This window comes from Bos mutus, chromosome 19 (assembly GCF_027580195.1).
Source record: "Bos mutus isolate GX-2022 chromosome 19, NWIPB_WYAK_1.1, whole genome shotgun sequence".
Taxonomy (NCBI): Eukaryota; Metazoa; Chordata; class Mammalia; order Artiodactyla; family Bovidae; genus Bos; species Bos mutus.
Window position 1 is genome coordinate 7,796,661 of NC_091635.1, and position 23,750 is coordinate 7,820,410.

At 45.4% G+C, this 23,750-nt stretch overlaps 1 protein-coding gene across 3 annotated transcripts in view; it reads right to left on the bottom strand.

The window, feature by feature from the left end:
• Nucleotides 1–18,225, bottom strand: part of RNF157 (ring finger protein 157) — a 75,024-nt gene extending 56,799 nt beyond the window's left edge. The window contains exons 1-3 of one of the 3 annotated variants that reach the window (XM_070389108.1): nucleotides 17,873–18,225; nucleotides 15,684–15,843; nucleotides 395–513 (exon numbers count right to left, since the gene is read on the bottom strand). In XM_070389108.1, coding sequence (XP_070245209.1) covers nucleotides 395–487 — 93 coding nt within the window. In that variant the 5' untranslated portion in view covers nucleotides 488–513; nucleotides 15,684–15,843; nucleotides 17,873–18,225. Of the gene's footprint in view, nucleotides 1–394; nucleotides 514–5,319; nucleotides 5,472–15,683; nucleotides 15,844–17,872 lie in introns of those variants that run through there. The other 2 variants (XM_005908000.3, XM_070389109.1) reach the window with 2 other exon arrangements.
• Between the last annotated feature and the right edge of the window lie 5,525 nt (nucleotides 18,226–23,750).

Here is a 23,750-nt window from a genome sequence, read left to right on the forward strand (position 1 = left end):
CATGCTGCAGTCCACGGGGCTGCAAAGAGTTAGACATGATTTATCGACTGAAAAACAACAACGTGGTAAATCGTTGCTATGAAGAGGAATGAAAAGCAAGGTGAGGACAAGCTAGGGACTGGGCAAGGGATGTCTGCAGAGGCGGCGTTCAGGCAGAGCTTCAGAGGGGCAGATCTGGGTTTTGTGAGCTGTCCTCACCCTCAGGCAGACTGGGTACTTTTCCACGGGGCAGCCTCTGGTGCCAGGAGACCCACCAAAGAGGCTGCAGTCTGGCTCCTCTCAACTCAGACCAAGCCGCAGACACTGCTGAACCAGCAGTTACAAACTTATTTTGACAAGACCATTTGACTCAGCCACTTAGCCCCGAGTGGAAGTAAACAGATGATAGCCATACCGCCACTGGTCTGTTCCCCAGAAAGTTCAGATCGCTGTTTTCTCCAAACAAGTAGCCTTCGGGGTGAGTTGAATCAAACTTCTCTCCTCCCATAATGAAGTGGCTGGCAAAATAGCTTCCTAGAGGGCGAGAGACAGAAACCAGTCAAACTAAGCCAAGTGAACAAGCCGATTCAGGGGGAAAGAAAAAAAATGTTAACCCTTCAACAAACAATTAGAGCCATTTCTAACCCTAGGGAAATTTTCTTCTCTTGACTGGGGATAATGGCACCAAATACGCAAAATCCTAGCAGTGAGAACCCAAGATTATCAAATATAAAATAGATCACTGTTTTCCTTTTGACATTCTTTTTTTTGGCTGTACTTCACGTGGTGTTTCTCTAGTTACGGTGACTGAGGGCCTCTCTTGTGGTGGTATACTGGCTCAGTGGTCTCAGCACACAGGCTTAGTTGCCCTGTGGGATGTGGGATCTTCCCAGACTAGGGATGGAATCCCCCATCCCCCTCATTGGCAGTCAGATTCTTAACCACCTGATCACTGGGGAAGTCCCTTTTGACATTCTTAATTGAATCTTTACCATGATCTGCCTATCACACCAAGAAGCAAAAGACCAGAAGGCCCCACAACGCACATTAATGAATATATATATATATGTATTTTGTTCCTGAATTTTTTCCCTTACACTTGAAATGGTTATTCCTTATTCTGCATGTACTCATGAATCTTAACTGCAGGTAGCAGCATGCACACACGCACATACGTTCCTTTGCCTGGACCTTTCATACACTGGCTCATACCCAGACACAGTAGTCTCAGCATTTCCTTGCCAGTTCCGTGTATACTTCCATCACCCCCAACAATGAAGCCTCCTTGTGTTCCATATTTGCTTCAAAATGATGGTTTAATAGGAGAATACAAATTAAGTAATACTGCCCCAGGCTTTACCAATCAACTACCACACAGACTCTTGCCTGGAAAATTCCATGGACAGAGGAGCCTGGCGGGCCGGAGTCCACTGGGTCTCAAAGAGTCAGACACAACTAAGCGACTGGGCACTCACATACCACAGATTATATTGCTTAACTGGACAAGTTTAGTGATTTTGAAAGACACAGACACGCATATACACCCTAGTCCCAAATTCACTGGCAGTCTTCATGGCCAAGGTTACAGGGACATCAGTCAGGCCCCACCTTGACCAGCCAGGAGGCAGGAATATTTTCAACTCTCCACTAACCAGAGGCAATCTGCAGGCAGGGTCAGGATCCCCAACTGCCTTATCCAGACAGATGGAGGACGCGAGCCAGGACATGATGGCACTAAGTAACCAGGGGAGGCTTAGGTAACACTGCCCGTTCCATCTGGGAACACTTTCCAAATCTGATTAAACGCATGCTTCTCACAGACTGGGTCAACAACAGGTCCTACCGCATAACACAGGGAACTGTGTTCAACATTCTGTGATAAACCACAATGGAAAAGAGTATAAAAAAGAATGTATATATACAAACAGAATCATTTAGCTGTACAGCAGAAATTAACACACTGTAAATCAACTATACGTCAATAAAAGCAAAACAGTAACAACAAACCCCACATGCTTCTTAGCTCACATTTCTATAATCTAACTCTCCCATAAAGGTGAATGGTTCAAAAGTGAGTGACTCGGCCATATCACATTCCATCAATCTCTCATATACCCCAGTTCTTGGATTAATACAAAGAACTTACGAATCAGCAAAAGTCTTCTTTATGTGTTATATGGCTAGGATAAATGTTTCAATTTTTTAGGCTTACAGAAAACTCTAAAAAATGAGATTCAGCACTTTCAGCCTGTGAAGAAGCTGCAGCAACAAAGGCAGAGAAGAAAGCTCTAACAGGAAAACGGAATCAAACATTCATTTTTTTGGATTTTCTACTCATGGAGTTGCTTTGGTCTAGAAACACATTAAACCAAACAACATGGATAAAATCCCTTGCCACAAAGTGAGGCAATTCTTTAATTAACCAGCAAGCAGGAAAACATTGAGAGTCGTCGTTGTTATTTTAATTCCTAAGTGGTGTCTGACTCTTTGGGACCCCAGGGACCGTAGCCTGCCAGGCTCCTCTGTCCATTGGATTTTTCAGGCAAGGATACTGGAGTGGGTTGCTATTTTCCTCTCCAGGGAATCTTCCTGACCCAAGGATTGAACCTGCATCTTCTGCATTAGCAGGTGGATTCTCTTACTACTGAGCCACCTGGAAAGCCCTTTGTTTGAGGGTAAGAGCAGCCAAAACCAAAGCAATCGAGGAGGAACCCTTGAAAGTTACCCATCAACATGAAAACACACAGGGGCAGCCATCCGCAGTGATACACAGTGCGATTCATCATTTAGGAGCTTAGTTATAAATTATTTATGTCTAGCACTTACTAGCCCTATTTTCCACGTGCATAATTTATAGAGAAGGAGGTGCCTAGCTGTCACAAACAGAAGCAGCCATCTCAAAGAATTTGTCATTTACTGTTGAACATTAGGAAAATATATTTTTACACATTAGACATTATACATTTACTATACATTAGGTGAAATTAGGAAAGATGTTGACATTAATGGGTGGCTTGCCCAGATCATGAAGAAAGAATCGGGAGAAGCAGGTGCGGTGTCTGGAGTGGTACGGGCTGAGTTCAATCTGGGCCACGCTGAGTTTCCAGGACCTGGGAGCCATCAGGTGAGGGATGTGGGGACAATGAAATCAACGGATAATCAGCTTACACATGGTAGTGATTGATTCTGGCAGGAGAAAAGCACTAATGGCTTCAGGGTTAAAGGCTTCGGGGTTAAAGCATTAAAGATGGCAGGGTTCTACTGGAAATGCCCTTTTGGGGACAGCCATGATAATAAATGAAATTACCCAGAAAGCAGTTTATAGAGCTAACTGTAGCCTTGTCTGGCATTTAATTTTATTTTTTAACTTTTAACTTAATTTTTAATTTTTAAATAAATCTATTCAGCTGCACAGGGTCTTGGTCGAGGCATGCGAACTCAGTTGCCGAATATGGGATCTAGTTTCCTGATCAGGGATCATCCTTGGGCCCCCTGGAATAGAAGCTTGCTGTCTTAGCCTCTGGACCACCAGGGAAGTCTCTATTTTATTTTATGACTATTAAAAAAATTTTTTTTTTTGGCTGCACTGCACAGCATGTGGGATCTTAGTTCCCCAACCAGGGATCGAACCCACATCCTCTGCATTGGAAACTCAGAGTCTTAACCACTGGAGTGCCAGGGAAATCCAGCCTTGCTTGGCATTAAAAATCAAGAGCACACATATACAAAGACCTAAAAGGAAGGTCAATAATCCACAGGTGAAAAGGAGGATTTTTTCATTTTGAGAGAAGTGTCAATGCCACACTGATCTCCCTTGACACACTTAAAATACGAATGCCTCATCAGATAAAAGAAAAACGTTCCGTTTGCTCAGGCTGCCCAGATGTGGGGATCAGGGTGCAGTGACCTAGACGGTGCGGCCACATCCACAGATGGGAACACCAAACACACCAACAGTCCCTGAAAAAAAAGTGCCTCGTGGACAGTTCGTGCACGTTTTTGCTTCTTAGTGACAACTGTGCACTAAGATCAGAAATGCTATGGAAAAAAGAACTACACGAAAACATGTCTTTGCCTATGTGTGGGTAGGAAACAACACACATGACTAGTAGATTACCTGCAAGTTTTTATTAATTGGCTATAATTTTTACTTATTTTATAGTTTTTATTTTACTTTGTAGGCCACCTATGTAGCATGTGGGATCTTAGTTCTCCGACCAGGGATCAAACCTGCAGTCCTCGCATAGAAAGTATGGAATCCTAATCACTGGACCTCCAGGGAAGTCCCATAGTTGGCTGTAATTTATTAACCAAATCATAACTGGAATTCTTTGTAGGCTTTAAGAAGCTACATCTTGGGACGTCCCCGGTCCAAGGGTTAAGAATCCACCTGCCAATGTAGAGGATGTTGGTTTGATCGCTGGTCCGGGAAGATTCCACATGCCAAGAACAACGAAGCCCAAGAGCCCCAACTACTGAGCTCAAGTGCCCAGAGCCCATGTTTTGCAACAAGAGAAGTCAGTGCACCTAGAGAGCAGCCCCAGCTCGCCGCAACTGGAGAAAAGCCCTCGCAAAGCAATGAAGACCCAGTGCAGCCAACAATAAATTCAGTTAAAAAAAATCTAAACCTTATTTTTAAAAAGACGTATCTTGTGGTAATCATTTTGCAAGATACACACAGATCAAATTATCATGTTGTACCCCTTAAACTTACAGAATGTTGTCAATTATATCTCAGTAGAACTGGAAAAAAGAAGCCACATCATACACAAAAATTATATACTTTTAAGAAAAGTTTTTATGAAATATAGTTGATTTACAATGGTGTGTTAGTTTCAGGAGTACAGCAAAGAGATTCGGTTATAGATATACTTTTCCATTACAAGTTATTACAAGATACTGAGTAAAGAGTATGCCTGATTGTGCTATACAGCAGGTCCTCGTTGGCATCTACTTCACATATAGTAGTGCAGACATTTTAGTCCTAAACTCCTAACTTATCACTCACCCCCCAAATTGTAGTTAAAACAAGGCGTGTGTGGGAGGGAAAAGGGGGAGTCAGTGATTAATGGGTATAGTTTCAGTTTTGCAAGAAGAAAAAGTTCTAGAGATCTTAACACTAATGAACTGTTAACACTTGAAAATGGTTAAGGTGGTAAGTTTAATGTTATGCATTTTTAACCACAATAAAAATAAAACATCAAGGGGGAAAACCCCATAAAGTATGGCCCAGAATGATCAGTACTAGTACAATTCAGAATATATATGTGTATATATATATATATATATTTAGTATTAGAGGAAAAAAAAGGCATCCAGATTAAAAAAAAAATTACTTACAAGGGAAGAAAATTACACTACTACTGTTCTTCCAGATCAGCACTGTTCAGTAATAATACACCGTGACAGGACTTCCCTGGAGGTGCAGTGGTTGACTCTGGTCCTCCACTGTAGAGTCAAGGGTTCAATCCCTGGTCAGGGAACTAAGATCTCACATGTCTTGAGGCATGATCAAAAAAAAAAAGCAAGCCGCATATGTAATTTTAAATTATCTAAGAGCCATATCTTTAAGTAAAAATAATCAAAATTAATTTGAATATATTTTATTTAACCCAATGTTGGATATTCTAACAACCCAATATATCTGAAATATTACTTCAACATGTAATCAATATAAAAACATTTTCAGGTGCTAGTCACACTCTTTTTTCGACTATCTGCTGAGAAGAATACAGCTCTTTGTTAGTCACCATGTGAAAAAGAAATATCTCGAAATTAACAATCTAAAATCGTTTACCCAATGAACCACACTCCTGGGGTATACTCCTAACATCATAACGAAAGTAAATGTTACCCAGTGGATTCCAGAATTTATGTCTGCCCCAGTGAGATATTCTGACATTTGCCACCAAACCACTATGAACTATTACATCACACAATAAAGGGCAGTTGACACTTCTCATTTTTCCTCAACTCTGTATTTAATGGATACCCAAAATGTTAACAAAAACTCTTAATTTGGGGGGACTTCCCTGGCGGTCCAGTGGTTAAGAATCTGCCTGCCCGTGCAGGGGACACAGGTTCGATCCCGTCTGGGAAGGTTCCACACACCTCGTAGCAACTACTGAGCCCACGTGCCTAGAACCGGTGCTCTGTAGCAACTCACTGCAGTGAGAAGCCTGCGCACCCTCACGAACAGTAGCCCCTGCTCGCTGCAACCGGAGGAAGCTTGTGCACGGCCGTGAAGACCCAGAGCAGCGGAACACAAAATTAATTAACTTAAAAAAGATAATGATTCTCCCCCCAAACAACAAAAAACAGTTTGCAGCCTTCTAGGTTTTCCTATACATATACAAGCACATTCAAGTTTTCGGTTTTGCTTTACTTTGTTTTTTAACCTACTTAAAATATTACTCATATTGATCTGCATGTAGCTTTTTTTTCTCTAATGTAACACTGGCATCTTTCCATGTCTGTACTTATGGACTTACGGATTGACTTCATTGTTCTTTTTTTTCTGGCCCACTCCAATTAGCTTACAAAATCTTAGTTCCTTAGGGGATTGAACCCAGACCCAGCCAGGTCCTAACCATTGAACCACCAGGGAATTCCCAACCTCATTGTTCTTAATGACTATCTAATAATCACCCCTTTTTGAAAGCTTACTCTATATACCAGTGCTATACCAACAAATATTACATAGGTTATTCCTTACAACCCTATAAGGTGGGTGTTAACTATTTTTTTTTTTCCTTATTTTACCAAAGAGGAATTGAATGCCCAGAGAGGTTAAGGACTTTGTCCAAGGTCACACAGTTAAGAAGAGGCAGTGCCATGCCCCAAATCCAGCTATTTTTATTCCAGAGCCTGTGTGTGCTCTTATTATACTGTAATCCCATTGAGTGTCCAGATTGAATTAACTGTTTCCCTCCTGATAAACGCTCTCTACTTCTAGTTTATGTTGCTTGCCTGTTTTTTTTTATTTTAATTGTTTTTACATCTGGAATTTGTCCTTGTGAACTGTGTGAGATAAGGGTTTTTTTTTTTTTTCAAATAGGAAACATCACTAACATAATTTCTTGACTATTCCATTTCCCCCACTAATTATTTTACTTTCTTATTTATTTATGGTTGTGCTGGGTCTTCACTGCTGCTGGGCTTTCTCCAGTTGCGGCGAGTGGGGTTTCTTCTCTACTTGTGGGGCCTGGGCCTCTCATTGCAGTGGCTTCTCTTGCTGCTCAGTCAGGCTCTAGATGTCTGGGCTTCCTTAACTGTGCTTCCTGAGCTCTAGAGCACAGGCTCAAAAGTTGTGGCCCATGGGTTCCTCCACTAATTGAAATTTGATTTTTATCATGCTATATATATATATATATATAATCTAGATCTGGGTCCTATTCTATTCTGAACAAGTATAATATAGGGTTTTTTTTTGGGGGGGGGGCACGCCCCAGGGTCTCAGCTGTGCTGTGCAGGAGCTTTTAGCTGTGCCATGTGAACCCTTAGTTGCAGCATGTGGGATCTAGTTCCCTGACCTGGGATCAAACCCAGGGCCCCTGCATTGGAAGTGTGGTTGTCTTAGCCACTAGACCACCAGGGAAGTCCCACAATATGGTTTTAACAACTGTAGCTTCACAGTATATACAGCAAGGCACAGTCAATGGACCCAAACCTTTCCAACCTTCTCAAGTCCCCAACCTTGACCCTTCTACCTGTTTTCCTTCTACTTTGTGGCCCTCCTTAAAAACCCTTTTCAGTTACCAAAGTTTCAATACCTTCAACTTCCCTATATTTGTATTCATACTTTCTTCCCATCTCAAGAAGATATTCCTATTTTCCCCATCGCAAGCATTATTTTTCACCTAGGTTCTCATTCCCAACTAACTCTACCTCCTCCAGACCTCACCAGCAACCATCCTTCTTACTCAAGACTTCCATTCCTCATTCTCCACTGGCTTTTTGTTTGCCTCTACAAACATATTCTCTCCCTGGCTTAAAAACAAATACAAAAACAAATGCCTTAAGACCCAACCACTCACCCATCCATCCACCCACCCACTCATCCACCCACCAACCCATCCACCCACCAACCCATCCACCCACCAGCCCATCCATCCACCAACCCATTCCTCCATCCATCCATTCCTCCATCCTCTGTCTGCTCCCACCCCCACATCCAACACCCCCTCCAATCTTTACAGCAGTTTCTACCACTGCACTGAAGCTCTTCTCTGGAACACCAACCAGGCCAACTGTCTCTTCTCACTCTTCATTCACCTCATGAACGCTCAGAAGACTTCAACACTATGTCTTTCTTTTCAGCATTTACTTCTTTATTTGACTGCTCTGGGCCTTAGTTGTGGCATGGGGCGGGCTTCCTCTAGTGGTGGTGAGCAGGAGCTGCTTGCTCGTTGCAGCGAGGGGGCTTTTCACCGTGGTGGATTCCCCTGTCGCGGAGCAAGGGCTCTAGAGCTTGAGGGCTTCAGGAGCTGCTGCCCTTGGGCTCAGTGGTTGCAGCTCGCTGGCTCTACAGCACGAGCTCAGTAGCTGTGGTGTGCGGGCTTAGTTGTCCTGAGGCATGTGGAATCTTCCCCGACCAGGGATCAAACCTGTGTCCCCCACACTGGCCAACGGATTCTTAACCACAGGACCACCAGGGGCGTCCTCAAGCTCTTCTCTTGATTTTATTCAACTGGCATAAAACACTCGGTACTGCCTTTGTTCATATTTATTTATGTATTTGGCTGTGCCGGGAATTAGATGCAGCATTCGGGATCGTCCATCTTTGCTGTGTGTGGGATCTAGTTCCCTGACCAGGGATCGAACCCGAGCCCCCTGCATTGGGAGCTCAGAGTCTTAACCACTGGACCACCAGGGAAGTCTCTTTACTGTTATTTTTAAAAACAGTTTTTATTGAGGTATAACATACACAGCATAAAATTCATCCATGTTACAATTCAATGACTTTGGCAAGTATCACCACAATCCAGTTGAAAACATCACCACCACAAACTGCTCCCTCATGTCCATTTACAACTAACTCCCCTCCCACCCCCAGCCTTAAGCAAACCCTGCTCTGCTTTCTGTTTCTTTGTATTTGATGTTTCTAGTCCACATAAATGGACACTTACAATAGTACATCATCTTGTTTCTGGCTACTTTCACTTACCACAATGCTTTTGGGGTTAATCTGCATTGTGTAGCATATATCAATAGCTGTTTTCTTTAAATTGCTGAATAGTATTGTAATGTATGAATATACCTTATTTTGTTAATCCATTCACCAGTTGATGGACATTTGGATTACTTTCAGTTTTTTGATCATTATGAGCAATGCTGTTATGAACAATTGAACACATGTCTTGGTGGGTATCTATGTCTTCATTTCTTTTGAATAGATTTACTCATTGGAAAAGACCTTGATGCTGGGAAAGATTGAAGGCAGGAGCAGAAGGGGACGACAGAGGATGAGATGGTTGGATGCCATTATTGTCTCGATGGACATGAGTTTGAGCAAGCTCCAGGAGATGGTGAAGGACAGGGACCTGGTGTGCTGCAGTTCATGGGGTCGCAAAGAGTCAGACACGACTGAGCCACTGAACAACAAGAGGAGTGCAACGCTAGATCATAAGGTAAACTTATGTTTAACTTTTAAGATACTCTCAAACTCTTTTCCAAATTGGCCATTACCATTTTGCATTCCCATCCATAAGGTACAAGGATCCCAATTTCTCTGCATTCTCACCAACACCTGATGTTGTCTTTTTTACCGTTGCTTTCCTAGCAGTTTTGAAGTGCTATCTCATTGTGGTTTTAATTGTATTTCCCTAATAACTACTGATGCTGAGCATCTTTCCATGTGTTTATTGGCTATTCCTGTATTTTCTTTGGTGAAATGTCTATTCAACTCTTTTGTCCATTTTTAAATTGAGTTGTCGTCTTAATATTGAGTTGTAAGAGTTGTTAAAATATTTTGGATGTAAATCTTCTATGTGTTTTGCAAATATTTTCATTCAGAAGGTGGCTTGTCTTTTCATCTCCTTAATGTTGGTTGAAGTAAAAACATTTTTAATTTGGAAGAAATCCAATTTATCAGTTTTTTCCCTTATGGATTTAGCTTTTGGCATTGTATCAAAGAACTCTGCCCAATCTGAAACAAATACATAGCTTCTCCTATGTCTTCTTTTAGGGGTTTTATAGTTCTAACTCTTGAATCTAAGTCCTTTTTTTTTTTTTTTAAATTTTTGGCCCCATCACAGAGCATGTGGGATCCTCAACCAGGGTTTGAACTCTCACCCCCTGCATTGGAAGACAGAGTGTTAACCACTGGACCACCACGGAAGTCCTCTTTGCTGCCATTTAGTCACTAAGACGTGTCCGACTTTTTCTGTGACCCCCATGGGCTATAGCTCACCAGGCTTCTCTGTCCATGGAATTTTCCAGATAAGAACACAGGAGAGGGTTGCCATTTCCTTCTCCAGGGGATCTTTCTGACCCAAGGATAGAACCTGAGTCTCCTGCACTTGCAGGCAGATTCTTTACATCTGAGCCACCAAGGAAGCCCTGGGGAAGTCCTAGGTCCCTTTTAAAAACAGCTTTATTGAGAGATAATTCACATACCATACAAGCCATCTATTTAAAACATACAGTTAGATGGTTTTTTAGTATATTCACAAGTTATGCAACTATTCATCATTATCTAATTTTAGAATATTTTCATAATCCCAGAAAGAAACCCTGTTAGCAATCACTTCTCATCTCCCCCTCCCCCAGCCACTGGCAGTCACTAATCTCCTTTCTGTCTCTATGGATTTGCCTCTTCTGGACATGTCATATAAATGGGATTATACAGTATATGGCCTTTTGCCTCTGGCTTCTTTCACTTCATGTAGTGTCTCTCCAGTTTCAGCTAAGCTATAGCACATATCAATATGTCATTCCTTTTCATTGACGAATAACACTCTGCTGCACGGATTTACCACATTTTATCAGATGTTCCAGTCACCAGTTGTTGAACATTAGGGTTATTCCCACCTCTTAGCTACTATGACTAACGCTGCTATGAACATTCATGTACATGTTTTGGTATGGAATATTTTTATTTTCATTTTTCTTGGGCACACATACACACACACACACCCCCCTAGGACTGTAACTGCTGAGTTATAAAGTAACAAAGCATTTGAGGAACTGTTAAACTGTTTTCCATAGCAGCTGTACCTTTTTACATTCCTATCAGTGGTAGACCAGGATTTCAGTTTCTCCACATTCTCACCAGCTCTTACTATTTGTTTTTAAAAATTATTGCCATCCTAGTGGCTGTGAAGTGGTAATCTACCTGTAGTTTTGATTTGCATTCCCCTAAAGGCCAATAGGAAAGTTATGGCCAACCTAGATAGCATATTCAAAAGCAGAGACATTACTTTGCCAACAAAGGTTCGTCTAGTCAAGGCTATGGTTTTTCCAGTGGTCATGTATGGATGTGAGAGTTGGACTGTGAAGAAAGCTGAGCTCCAAAGAATTGATGCTTTTCAACTGTGGTGTTGGAGAAGACTCTTGACAGTTCCCTGGACTGCAAGGAGATCCAACCAGTCCATTCTGAAGGAGATCAGCCCTGGGTGTTCTTTGGAGGGAATGATGCTGAAGCTGAAACTCCAGTACTTTGGCCACCTCATGCGAAGAGTTGACTCATTGGAAAAGACCCTGATGCTGGGAGGGATTGGGGGCAGGAGGAGAAGGGGACGACAGAGGATGAGATGGCTCGATGGCATCACGGACTCGATGGACATGAGTTTGAGTGAACTCCGGGAGTTGGTGATGGACAGGGAGGCCTGGCATGCTGCGATTCATGGGGTCGCAAAGAGTCAGACACGACTGAGCGACTGAACTGAACTGAACTGAACTGAATGTGGATGGGCTTCATCCAATCAGTTGAAGGCTTTAAAAGCCAAAACTGAGGTTTCTCAGAGGAAAAAGAATTCCGCTGTAAGACTTGCATACATATGTACGGCTGAGTCCCCTTGCTGTTCACCTGAAACTACCACAACATTGTTAACTGGCTATGCTGCTAAGTCGCTCAGTCGTGTCCGACTCTGTGTGAGCCCACAGACGGCAGCCCACCGGGCTCCCCCGTCCCTGGGATTCTCCAGGCAAGAACACTGGAGTGGGTTGCCATTTCCTTATAAGTGGCTATACCCCAATGCAAAATAAACAGTTTAAAGTATGGGGGAAAAAAAAAAAGTAACACAGAAATCCTGCCTGAGCTTCTCGTCTGGCAGCCTCTCCTACAGATTTCAGACTGACGAATACAACATCAGTTCCTGAGAATCCAGCTTGCCGGCCAACCCTACAACTTTCAGACTTGCCAGCCTCACAATAATGGAGGCCAATTATATGTGTCCGTCTCCCATGGGTTCTCTTTCTCTGGAGAACCCTGGTGATACAGCCACCATAGAGCCTGTATTGTTAATCCTCCCTTCTGTGACCCTCATCATGAACTACAAAGCTGATTTGAGGGCTTCTGTCCTGATGCTTGCCATAGGCATCAAAATCCCAGGATCAGAATCTACACACTAGCACACAGCTCAGTGCATCAGTGCCCGATAATGTGCACTGACGGTAATAAACAGAATGAGAAAAGGGTTGCTAGGAAACAAAGCACACAACCACTATCATATAAGGAAATCAAAGGCCCTCAATCATAAGACAGCATCGAAAAGTGAAAGAAGTCAGTCTGCTCTCAATGAAGTAAGGTACAAGTAAAGCAACAATACTGGAGGTTTCGAAAGTAGAATTACCACCTTTTAAGCATTCAAAAATAATACCAGCATTTGAACTCTTGATCTTTATGACTCCATCATTAAATAGAACAACCATTAGCCTTATTACGGTATTAAATGTACATACTAAAATTTTTAGAAACCTACTTAATTTTATTTATGTTTTTAAAATATTTTTTTATGTGTGGACTATTTTTAAAGTTTTTATTGAATTTGTTGCAACATTGTTTCTGTTTTATGTTTTGGTTTTTTCGACCTCAAGGCATGTGGGATCCCAGCCCCCTGACCATGGATTGAACCTGCACCCCCTTCCTGAGAAGGCTAAGTCTTAAACTTTGGACTACCAGGGAAGTCCCAAGAGACCTGCTTAATTTTGGTTAATGCATCAGTCAAAATTTGCCAAAACCAAATACTTCTTTACTCTGCAGTAGGTTTCCCTGGTGGCTCAGTGGTAAAGAACCCACCTGCCAATGCAGGAGACGAGGGTTCAATCCCTGGGTTGGGAAGACCCCTGGAGAAGGAAAGGGCAACCCACTCCAGTATTCTTGCCTGGGAGATCCCATGGACAGAGGAGCCTGGCGGGCTACAGTCCACAGGGTTGCAAAAGAGCCAGACATGACTTATCAACTGAACAACAACAAAGCTAAGAGAAACTTTTATAACTGTACGACCAGCAAAGACTTAGTACCCACACTTTAGAAACTGCTCTTGCCCTAGGACAGACCCACTTGACAAGCATATATGTACTCCAATACAACAAAAAATTTGGAGAATGATGATGTTAGCTGCCCAGGACTCTGGTTACCATTCTGAATTTTATTTACTTTTTAAAAAATTATTTACTTATTTGGCTGCATCAGGCCTGAGATGCAGCACGCGGGATCTTTGTCCCCTCACGTGGGATCTCCAGTTGTGGTGCTCAGTGGTTGCGGTGTTTGGCTGGGGGTTTAGCTGCCCCGGGGCATGTGGGATCTTAGTTTCCCGACCAGGGATCTAATCCCCTGCATTGCAAAGCATGTTCTTACCCACTGGCCCACTAGGGAAGTTTCACCATTTTTAATTTTTTAATTTTATGTTTTTAACATTTTGTATTGAAGTATAGCCAATTAACAATGCTGTGAATAGTTTCAGGTGAACAGCGGAGGGACTCAGCCACACATATACACGTAACCATTCTCCCCCAACTCCCCTTCCATCCAGGCTGCCCAGTGACATCAAGCAGAATTCCATGTGCTACAGAGTACGTCCCTGTTGGTTATCCATTTTAAATACAGCCGTGTATACATGTCCATCCCAAACCCCCTAACTATCCCTTCCCCATCTTAAATTTTTATAATAAGAGGTTTCCCTCTTAACACCTGAGCAAAATGAATTACTCCTATTTTCCAATTTGCTCAAATATGTAAGAGGGAAATGAACTTGATTTATCAGGTACTGAATTAAAATGAATGTCTTTACGGTATGCTATTTCTTCCTGGACAGAGAAAAACAGAACCAATGACTCTTATCAATATGGAGAGACCTTTCAAAAGTTGGGCCTGCGCGCATAAAAACAACACGTCAGCAAAACCATACCTTTGCTGAACAAATGATCGTGGGCTTTGAAAGAAACAAAGATCTCAGAGGAGGATTTAAAAGCACAGAATGGCTTCCAACTCAAAAATTACAAAGGCACAACCCTGTGCCTTTTAGCACTGTGCAGAAGAGTGTTAAAAACAGCTTTCTATGCTAATGTAGAAACACTCTACAGCAACAAATTCCCATCATACCTCCTGTTATTTAAATGATTAATATTTGTGTATTTATTAACAAAGCTAAAAACTGCCTGAGAACATATGCATAAGGTTAATCATTGCTGCATTGTGTGTAACAGTAAAAGGCTGGGGCGGGAAGACACTTCCAAATGTTCACCAGTAGGAGACTGCGAAAAACCAATAGCGTGTACACACCAAGGAATGTTATATAGTTGTTTTATTTTTTAAAAGAACAACAATAACAGCAACAACAACAAAAAAACCCTAATATGGAGATAATAGAAAAAGATCTCCAGTATCTTTGCAAGTAAAAAAAACAAAACAAAACAAGGTGCAGAGCAGTCTAAGTAGTTACACTTGTATTTACACAAGAAACTCTGGAAGAATTCCAGAAAGTGGTTACGTAGGTAAGGGCGGCATACAGGGAGGAACTGGGTGGATGAACAGCACTGTGAGAACTAGACTCTCACTGTATGCCTTTTCATTCTTTTCAACTTTGAACTATGTGACTATATGACTAACTCGAACAAATAATTAACTCTAAACAATTTTAGGCTATTTTATTTTCGCCTATCTCTAGTGAAGAAAAAAAAAAAGCTATAAACCCAAGTGCCAACATGAAATCAGCTGTTCTCAATATCTTTTAAATGTTTCCAGGTCAACATGCCTCTGCCTTTCTTATCAATATGGAGACACCTTTTAAAGGACAAAGACACCTTTTAAAGGAACCCCAAATTAAGGGGTTCCTTTAAAAATACAAAAAGCAGAAAAACCAATCTCTGCTGGGCTCTGTGACCATCATTACAGGGACAGATGACCTTGTGCTTGCTGTGGAGTTATAGAGACTTCCTGGTGAGCCAGAGGGCGGTCCCAGCTCAGCCAGGTTGGTCACCCGGAGAAAGCTGATTCTGCTGTTTGCTTTGTTTCACTCTCGGTACCAAAGATAGGGAGACCTCAAGATCAACCCAGTCTGATCCTTCAACAGGGAGACAGGCCTCTGAGTTTTGTACCAATACTGATGCAGAATAGCCTCCATTCCACAAATCGTCAAGGATGAGTTCAAAATCCAATTCCTTAAGAAAGGCAGAGGCTGACGGTTTAGTAAGAAGAGCACTAACTTGCTGGGTAACCTTGGCCTTTACCAACTCACTTCTCTGAGTCTCCATTTTCTTACCCGCCAAACGAATGGATCAGGGGCCAGATTCTCTGCAAGGTTCCTTTGGGGCTCAAATACTATAATCCAGGGACTGCCCTGATGGTCCAGCAGTTAAGACTCCAAGCTTCCAATGCAGGGGGCATCAGTCCGATTTCTGGTAGGGACTCTGTATGCTGCACTGCCCGGCCAAAGAAACAAAAAATATTATAATCCAATAGTCAGGTAAATTTAAAGACCACATGAGGGACTTGTATCTGCCTTGCAATGCAAGGGACGAAGATTCGATCCCTGGTCAGGGAACCAAGATCCCACATGCCATGGAACAACTAAGCCTCTGTGCTATAACTACTGAACCCTCGAGCCACAACTAGAGAGTCTTAGAGAGAGTCTGTTCTCTGCAGAGAAAGATCCCTGTGTGCCGAAAAGAGGCGACACAGCCAAATAAATAAAACAATAATACTGATAAAGATCACGTGAAAGATAGCAGATGCCTCTAGACTAGCACATATACGCCAAGTACATAAATTTTCAAGTACACAGAGGTCTGCTGACTGGGACATGAATGTTCTGATTCCTATTTTCTGTGTTTTATGTTCAACATACAAAATTTGGTCCACCTGCTACAAAGATTTCTCTCGTGCAAAAGCTCTGATTAAAAATGAGTTACCATTAGGTGAAACTTTTAAAAAAGATTGGTAGAGCAGAGATAATGATTGAAGACTATAAGTATGGAGGGTGATGGTTAGGGAAAGTTTCATTTTGGTCCATTACCCTTTTATTATCATCATCCAAGATCCACAGTTGCATCAATATCCTTTGGGGACTTTGATCGACCTATGCTTATTCTGATAAGTGAAGGATGGATGAATACTCTTCTGAGGCAGTGAACTCCAACTTCAGCAAAACACGCTCCATATGCGAATCAATAAAAGCTAAGTGATTTCAGAAAAGTCCACAAATAATTGTGTATATTTTTGTCGACTAAAAAGGAAAATGCATGCCTCCTTTAGCACTGGGTTCATACGTCGTAATTAGCCAGAGCTTTATTAAAACACTAATGATGCCTCCCTTGATCTCAGACTGTACTAAAGCCGCTCAAAAGCATATTCATGTCTGCGACGATTCATTCTTTGGCACAAAAGCAGTGTGCGACACGGCCCTGGCAGACACACGGCAGGGGGCAGGTTCATTGTCTGGTCCCAGCCTTCACCTGGCACAAACTGGATCGACTGCTGAGAAACCAGCTCATCTCATTAGCATGTCTTTATTCTACTGCTGTAATTCTGACATCTCTCCAAGATCATGAAAATCCTCATCAGGTCCAAAGCGAAGGGAAGATGGTAGCCATGGGTCCCCACAAGTCTTGAGAAAAGTATTGAAAAACAAAGAGCCAGGAGTTAGGTCTTGGGCCAGCAGTTTTGAATTGGCTGGTGCTCAATCCACTTGTAAGCCTCTCTGTGCTGTCAAAATTCTCCTCCACTTCCAATATTTATGCTACAAGCCAGAGGCTGGAGACATTTATCGTTTTAATAATTCTGAAAACAAACATAATACTTCTAGACACTGTCAATACCTGTGCCCTATCCCAGGGCTATTCTCATTCCAAATGCCAGGCTTGCCACTACTCTGGCAAAGCGACAACCCGAATGACTCTGATACATTTCTGTTAAACTCCTTTCTTCTGCAGCCTCTCGAAAAAGCACCCGCAACAGCAAACGCATTTTCGGCCGCCATCCTCCAGCAGCTTCCCCCTCGCCCCCCAACCCCGCAACCAGGAGAACCTAATTCAAACCTGTGCCTCCCTCTCCGGAGGCCACCAGGGCCAGCACCTAGCACAGGTGCCCGCTTCGGATGCCAACCCGTTCCGCCTCACCCTCAGCTCCTGAGGGGGCCCGGGCATCGGGCGGGAAGAAGGGACCCGGCCTGCGCCGTGGACACCCCGCCCCTCGGAGCCGCAGTCCCCAGAGCGCACGTCTCCGTCACAGGACCCGATGGCGCGCAGGCCGCTCCCAGCCCCCGGCGGAGGGGCTGCCCACCCCGGCGACCCCCGCCAAGGGCCCTAAAGCAGCCCCTCCCAGACCTGGTCCAACACCTCCCACCCTCCGAGATGGCTCTGCAGCGCCGTCGGCCTCTGGGTCCCCTGAGCCACCGGGGAACCCCCCGCGCGGGGGCATTGCGACCTCCTCGCAGCCCCGGGTCGCGCTCACCGGACTTGGGCGGGTAGCGGTACACGGAATTGGACGGGATGTCCACCTCCTCCACGCCCGCGTGCTGCCGGCTGGTCAGGGCCCCCATGGCCGCTGCGCCGGCGCCGCCCTGGGCGCCTCACCGCGGCGGCCGCTCGCCCCGCGTCCGGTGCGGGGGTCGGCTGCGCGCCGCGGCCCGCTCCTGCCTCGGCGCTGCGGCTTCGGCGGCGGGGAGCCCCGGGCGCGCCGCGCACCATCCTCCGCCGGGCCCCGCGGCGGCGCCTGTGCCGAGGGGGGCTGCAGGCTGGGCCGGGGGCGCCGCCGCCGCCTCAGGCCTCGTGATGTCAGCCGCGGCTAGTGCGCGGGGCCCGCGGCGGCCGCGGCCAATGGCGGGGCGGGGCGGGAGCGGGCCGCGCGGTGCCAGCCAATGGGCGGCGGCACTCGGCGGAGCGGCCGCCGGGCGCGCCCTGCCGGCTCCGGGCTCGCGGCCCAGCGCCGGCTGGAGGGGCCGGGGACGCGTCGCCCCCGTGGAGCCAGCTGACCCCGCTCAGGTGACTGCGCGGGAGCCGCCGTCCCGCCGCGCGCGCCAGGTCGAGGCCCAGGAGTTCGCTCACCATTATCCCCAGCATCCGAAGGGCGCACCCGGCTTCCCGGCGGGGAGGATGCCTTCTCCAGCCCCACCCCTCAGCATCCCAAAGCCAATGGTCAGAAACCCTGCAGAGGGGTGCCCCTAGCCCTCCCGCCCCAGCCGAGGAACTTCGTGTGGGTTCCCCCCAACCCCAGCGCCGTAGCCTCAAAGGGACTCCCCGGGGTCAGGGAGATTGATCAGTGCTGGTGACCTGCTCAGAAGACGTCACCGCCGACATCCGTCTCACTTTGTTCCTCAGTCTCTAAGTCGTGTCCGACCCCATGGACTGCAGCACACCCGGATCCTCTGTCCTCCACTATCTCCCAGAGTTTGCTCAGACTCATGTCCATTGAGTTGGTGATGCCATCCAACCATCCCATTCTCTATCGCCCTTTCTTCCTTTTGCCTTCTATCTTTCCCAGGACCAGGGTCTTTTCTGATGAGTCGGCTCTTCGCATCAGGTGGCCAAAGTGTTGGAGCTTCAGCTTTAGCAACAGTCCTTCCAATGAATATTCAGGGTTGATTTCCTTTGGGATTGACTGGTTTGATCTCCTTGCAGTCCAAGGGACTCTCAAGAGTCTTCTCCAACACCACAGTGCAAAAGCATCCATTCTTCTGCGCTCAGCCTTCTTTATGGCCCAACTATCACATCCATACCTGACTACGGGAAAAACCATAGCTTTGTCTAGACAGACCTTTGTCTGCCAAGTGATGTCTCTGCTTTTTAAGACACTGTCTGGGTTAGTCATAGCTTTCCTTCCAAGGAGCAAGCATCTTTTTAATTTCATGGCTGCAGTCACCATCTGCAGCGATTTTGGAGCCCAAGAAAACAAAATCTGACACTACTTCCACTCCTACTTCTAACCCTCTCATTTAGCTCCTTTCAAAGAGCAGAATTCTATACACAATTCTCTGTTTATGGGTCCCTTCTGCAGCTCATGTAGCCCTGAAGTTAGGAGACCCTCAACTCAGAGTAGATCAAGACAGTGAAGCTCAGATCATGCCTTTTGGAAACTTTGGGAGCAAGGAGAGTCAAGGCGGGATGACAGGTGGAGAAGGCTTCTCTGAATGAGAACATACACCCACAGTGGGTCACTGGGACAGACAGAAGACACCACTCCAGAGCTTAATTACAGACGTGTGTTTTAAACCTTTTCTTTATTGTGTGGGTCTGGTGAGAGGGTAGACTGATTAGCAAAAACTTCAACTGCTAGAACACGATGTCAGCAGTGTTTCAACAACATCCAGTGTACTGTTGGGCCTTTGGGTTCCCTTGATTAGATTTGTAAAAGCCATTTCACAAAGTCTCTTTCCTGATTACCTTTTATACTAGTTTTTTTTATCCATTTATTTATTTACTTGGCTGTCTGGAGTCTCAGTTGTGCTGTGCACGGGCTCAGCAGTTGCCTAGAGGGGACTTAAGTTGACTGGTGGGCACGTGGGATCCTAGTTCCCTGATGAGGGATAGAATCCAGCATCCCCCAACACTGGAAGGTGGATTCCCAACCACTGGACTGCCAGGGAGTTTCCTCTTTGGTACTTTTAATTGTCTTCTTCTCAGTTGCAGACCTGGTGACAAAGATACCATCACTCAATTGCCTTGGTTGTCTTCAGGGTCCCCAGGATGGCAGGAACACATACTTGTCTTTTTTTTTTTTTTTTGACTGATGCTGAGGAGCAGGCAAGTCCCTGGCCCAGGCCAGCAGATGGAAGCTTCTCCCAAGCACCAGGGCTCCGTGGCAGAGTTCAGAGCCCTCCCTCCAACCCTTGACCCTCACCACTAGAAGGCTTTTAGACATATCTTTGGAAGGGAACCAATGACTACCAGCTACCCTTTTCATCACACACAGGGCCTACCTTGTAATTACTGGGTAAAGATAAAATACAAGTCATGAAGAATCAGTATGGCCTCAAAGCAGAAAGCCTTTAGCACATCACAGAGTAAAATGCCTTATAATCTTATTATCAAAGAAGTCTTTGTCCTTCCTGCCCTTGGCCATTGGTAAAGGGGGCACCATCCCTGAGTGGATTTACCCACATCTGCGGCCAGAATCAGGCAGGATGTAGCTCAGTCAGGCGGCTCTGTTCCTGTTTTTTGCAACGATCTGTTTTTCTCCCATCTCAGCCTCTGATCTTGGAAAGTGGGTTTGTTCCCTCTCTTTTTATATGTAAATATAATTTTATTATTATTTTTTTATTTATTTTTGGCTGTGCTGGGTCTTCACTGCTGCATAAGGCTTTTTTCTAGTTGCAGCAAGCAGGGGCTACTCTCTCGTTGCAGTGCATGGGCTCTCAAGGCGCAGTGGCTTTTCTTGCTGTGGAGCACAGGCTTTAGGGCACGTGGTTCATTAGGGCACGTGGGCTCAGTGGTTGCAGCTCCCTGGCTCTAGAGCACAGGCTGAATAACTGGCGCATGGGCTTAGATGTTCTGAGGCATGTGGGATCTTCCTGGATCGGGGATGGAAACCATGTCTCCCGCATTGGCAAGCAGATTTTTTTTTTTTTTTACCACTGAGCCCCCAGGGAAGCCCTGTTCCCTATCTTGGATAACACTCCCCAAGCCTATAACTTTGTTCTTCCTCCAGTCCTTACTGGCTATTACAAAGAAGCCATTAGTGAATCAAGACTCAGTTTAAAAAAAGAAGTGATCGGGACTTCCCTGGTGGTACAGTGAATAAGAATCCGCCTGCCAATGCAGGGGACGTGGGTTTGATCCCTAGTCTGGGCAGATCCCAGAGCAACTAAGTCCACCCCCAAGCCACGACCACTGAGCCTATATGCCACAGCTACTGAAACCTATACGCGTAGAGCCTATGTTCCACAGTAAGAGAAGCCACTGCAATGAGAAGCCCAAGCATCTCAACTAGAGAGTAGCCCCCCCCCCACCGCAATCAGAGAAAGCACGCTCAAAGCAACCAAGACCCAGCAGAACCGAAAAAAAAAAAAAAAAAAAGAGTTAAGACTTAAAAAAAAAAAAGAAGAAGAAGAAGTGATAATGGGAAGGGGCTGACTAGGGTCAGGAGGCAGAAGAGAAAGGGATGCCAGTAGTTCAGAGAAAATTCCAGATCAAAGAGATTTTTCTGTGAATTAGGTTAGAGTCCCACGGTCTACAGTGCAATCACACAGTGTTACCGTTTTGGAAAAAAGAACCTCCCCCGGTGCTCAGGGTGCAGGCGAGATAAGCAAACCCTTGAAAGAGCCGTCACTGCATTCCTCCCGGGTCCTTCCTTGGTGCCTCCGGACTCCCCTTGCCAGAGATGTGGGCCAAGGAGAGGTCCTGAGGGAAAAGATGGCACAGACAAGAGGAAAAATCCAGAAGCGAGAGCCATCAAGAGAGTCATAAAAATACTTTTAACTTGAACAAATGGTCTGGGGAGAGAAGGCGCAGGTCGCAGAGGGAAATTACATGCAAATACCACACATCCTTTGTATAAATAGCCTCAAGGCATTCTAACCATTTCCAAGCCTAGGATGCAGCCCTTGGGAGAACCCTAGGAGAGAAGCCAGCGCTTAAGGGTCTCAGGGGTTCCCTCTAATCATCCAAGGAAGGCAGGGAGGTAACAAGCCCGTGTATTTTTATCAGGTCTTAGCCCTTCTTCTCCACCTTGGGTCTAAGGGAGAAAGGAGAAGCCTGCGGGGAGGAGAACAGAGGGATGAGGAATTTCTAGGTCAGCTAGTCCCCTTGAGCCTTTAATTTTATTCGTTTTGGCTGTCCTGGTTTCAGCCCCGTTGTGCATTTTCCACCTTTTGTGACACATCCACTAATTTCAAAGATTCGCACAGATGCCCGTATCAGGAGGGGGAGAGAGAACTTGCTGGTGAAGAGCTCATAGATGCTGTCCTAATGGTAGCACAGAGTTCCCAAGGCAGCAGAGCCGGGGTGTCGGGGGCATGCCTCAGGGACCTGAAGGAGCTATGACAGGCTCCTTCTTGCCTGTTTGCCTTACCCTTCTGCCTGGGCTGGGTGACAGGAAAGTTAGAACTCTGGCTATCCTGAGTATCCAAAACATGGGCCCCAGGGACTACCCTGGTGGTCCAGTGGCTAGGACTCCATGCTCCCAAAGCAGGGGGCTCGGGTTCCATCGTCAGGGGGCTAAGATCTCACATGTCACAACTAAAGGGTTCTCATGCAACAACTAAAGCAAAGACCCCCGCCCCGAACCTGTACCACAGCGAAGATGGAAGATCCTGTGTGCCGAAATGAAGTTCTAGAGCAGCCAAATTAAAAAACAAACACACAAGGGCCCCAGTCTCAATGCATAGCCCCTCATCTCTCTCTCTCAGTCCTTGGCCCTTGGCTTCAGTGGATTCAAGCTAAAACCACAAGCAGAGAATTTCACATCCTGCTCCAGATGGGCACGCCAGGCTGATGCGGACACAGGGGCCTGATCCTAAATGTTTTGGGACCCAGCAAACTGTTCCTCCGACAACCAAAAGCTCTCTGTTGAGGAAAATAACCTTGCCCACTAGGAAATCAGCCATCGGCCTTTCATATTTTTGCGTCTTGCCAAGTGTGAATTCCTCATTGTTAATTTCCTGCTCAGCTGCGTGCCTCTAACAAAGGGCAACTGTTTAGACTCCAGTTGGGTTTGTAGCTTCTTAATCTATTTTTCAAGTTAAGATTGAAATGAAAGACAATGTTTACACTTGCCCAGTGTGGCTTGGGTGGGGAGAGTGAGGTGCCTGGGGTGTGACCTTGAAGTTGGCACTCAGTGTCCCACAAGGCACCTCACCCTGCCTCCAGCCCTGCTTCCCCGGGGCCTCTGGAGAAAGGAGAGACCTGGGACATTAATCCCATTTAAGCACTCATTTAAAGAAATCAGGAGAGTTCCTTCTATTTTGCTTTAGTTTAGTCCCAGATTGTTTCTGTCAAACACTAGAGCCCTTAAGCTCATTTCGGTACATTCGCTTCTGCCTTCACTTCCCTGTCCTTCTTTTGGTTTTGAGCTCAGCCCCATCTGGGGCTGCACATGCTACGTGATGAAATCTGTGCTAAAGGAGGTGCCACTAACGTTTCAGCCCACTTTGGATCCGCTGCCCGCTCTGCCTCCTCCGGGGGAAACACTCCAGGCAGGCAAAAAGCCCAGCATCTGTCACCTGCTAGCCAGAGAAACCAGAATGTGGAAGAGGCAGAGCCGGCAGCCTCCACACCTCTATGCTCAACTGCGGTTACTTAGAAAATCAAAGGAAGAAGCTGAGAACAAATTTTCTTCCTTCTCCCGGGGTTTCCTGACAACACCGACTGCTGGCTGGAGCGTCAGGTCTAGAAGA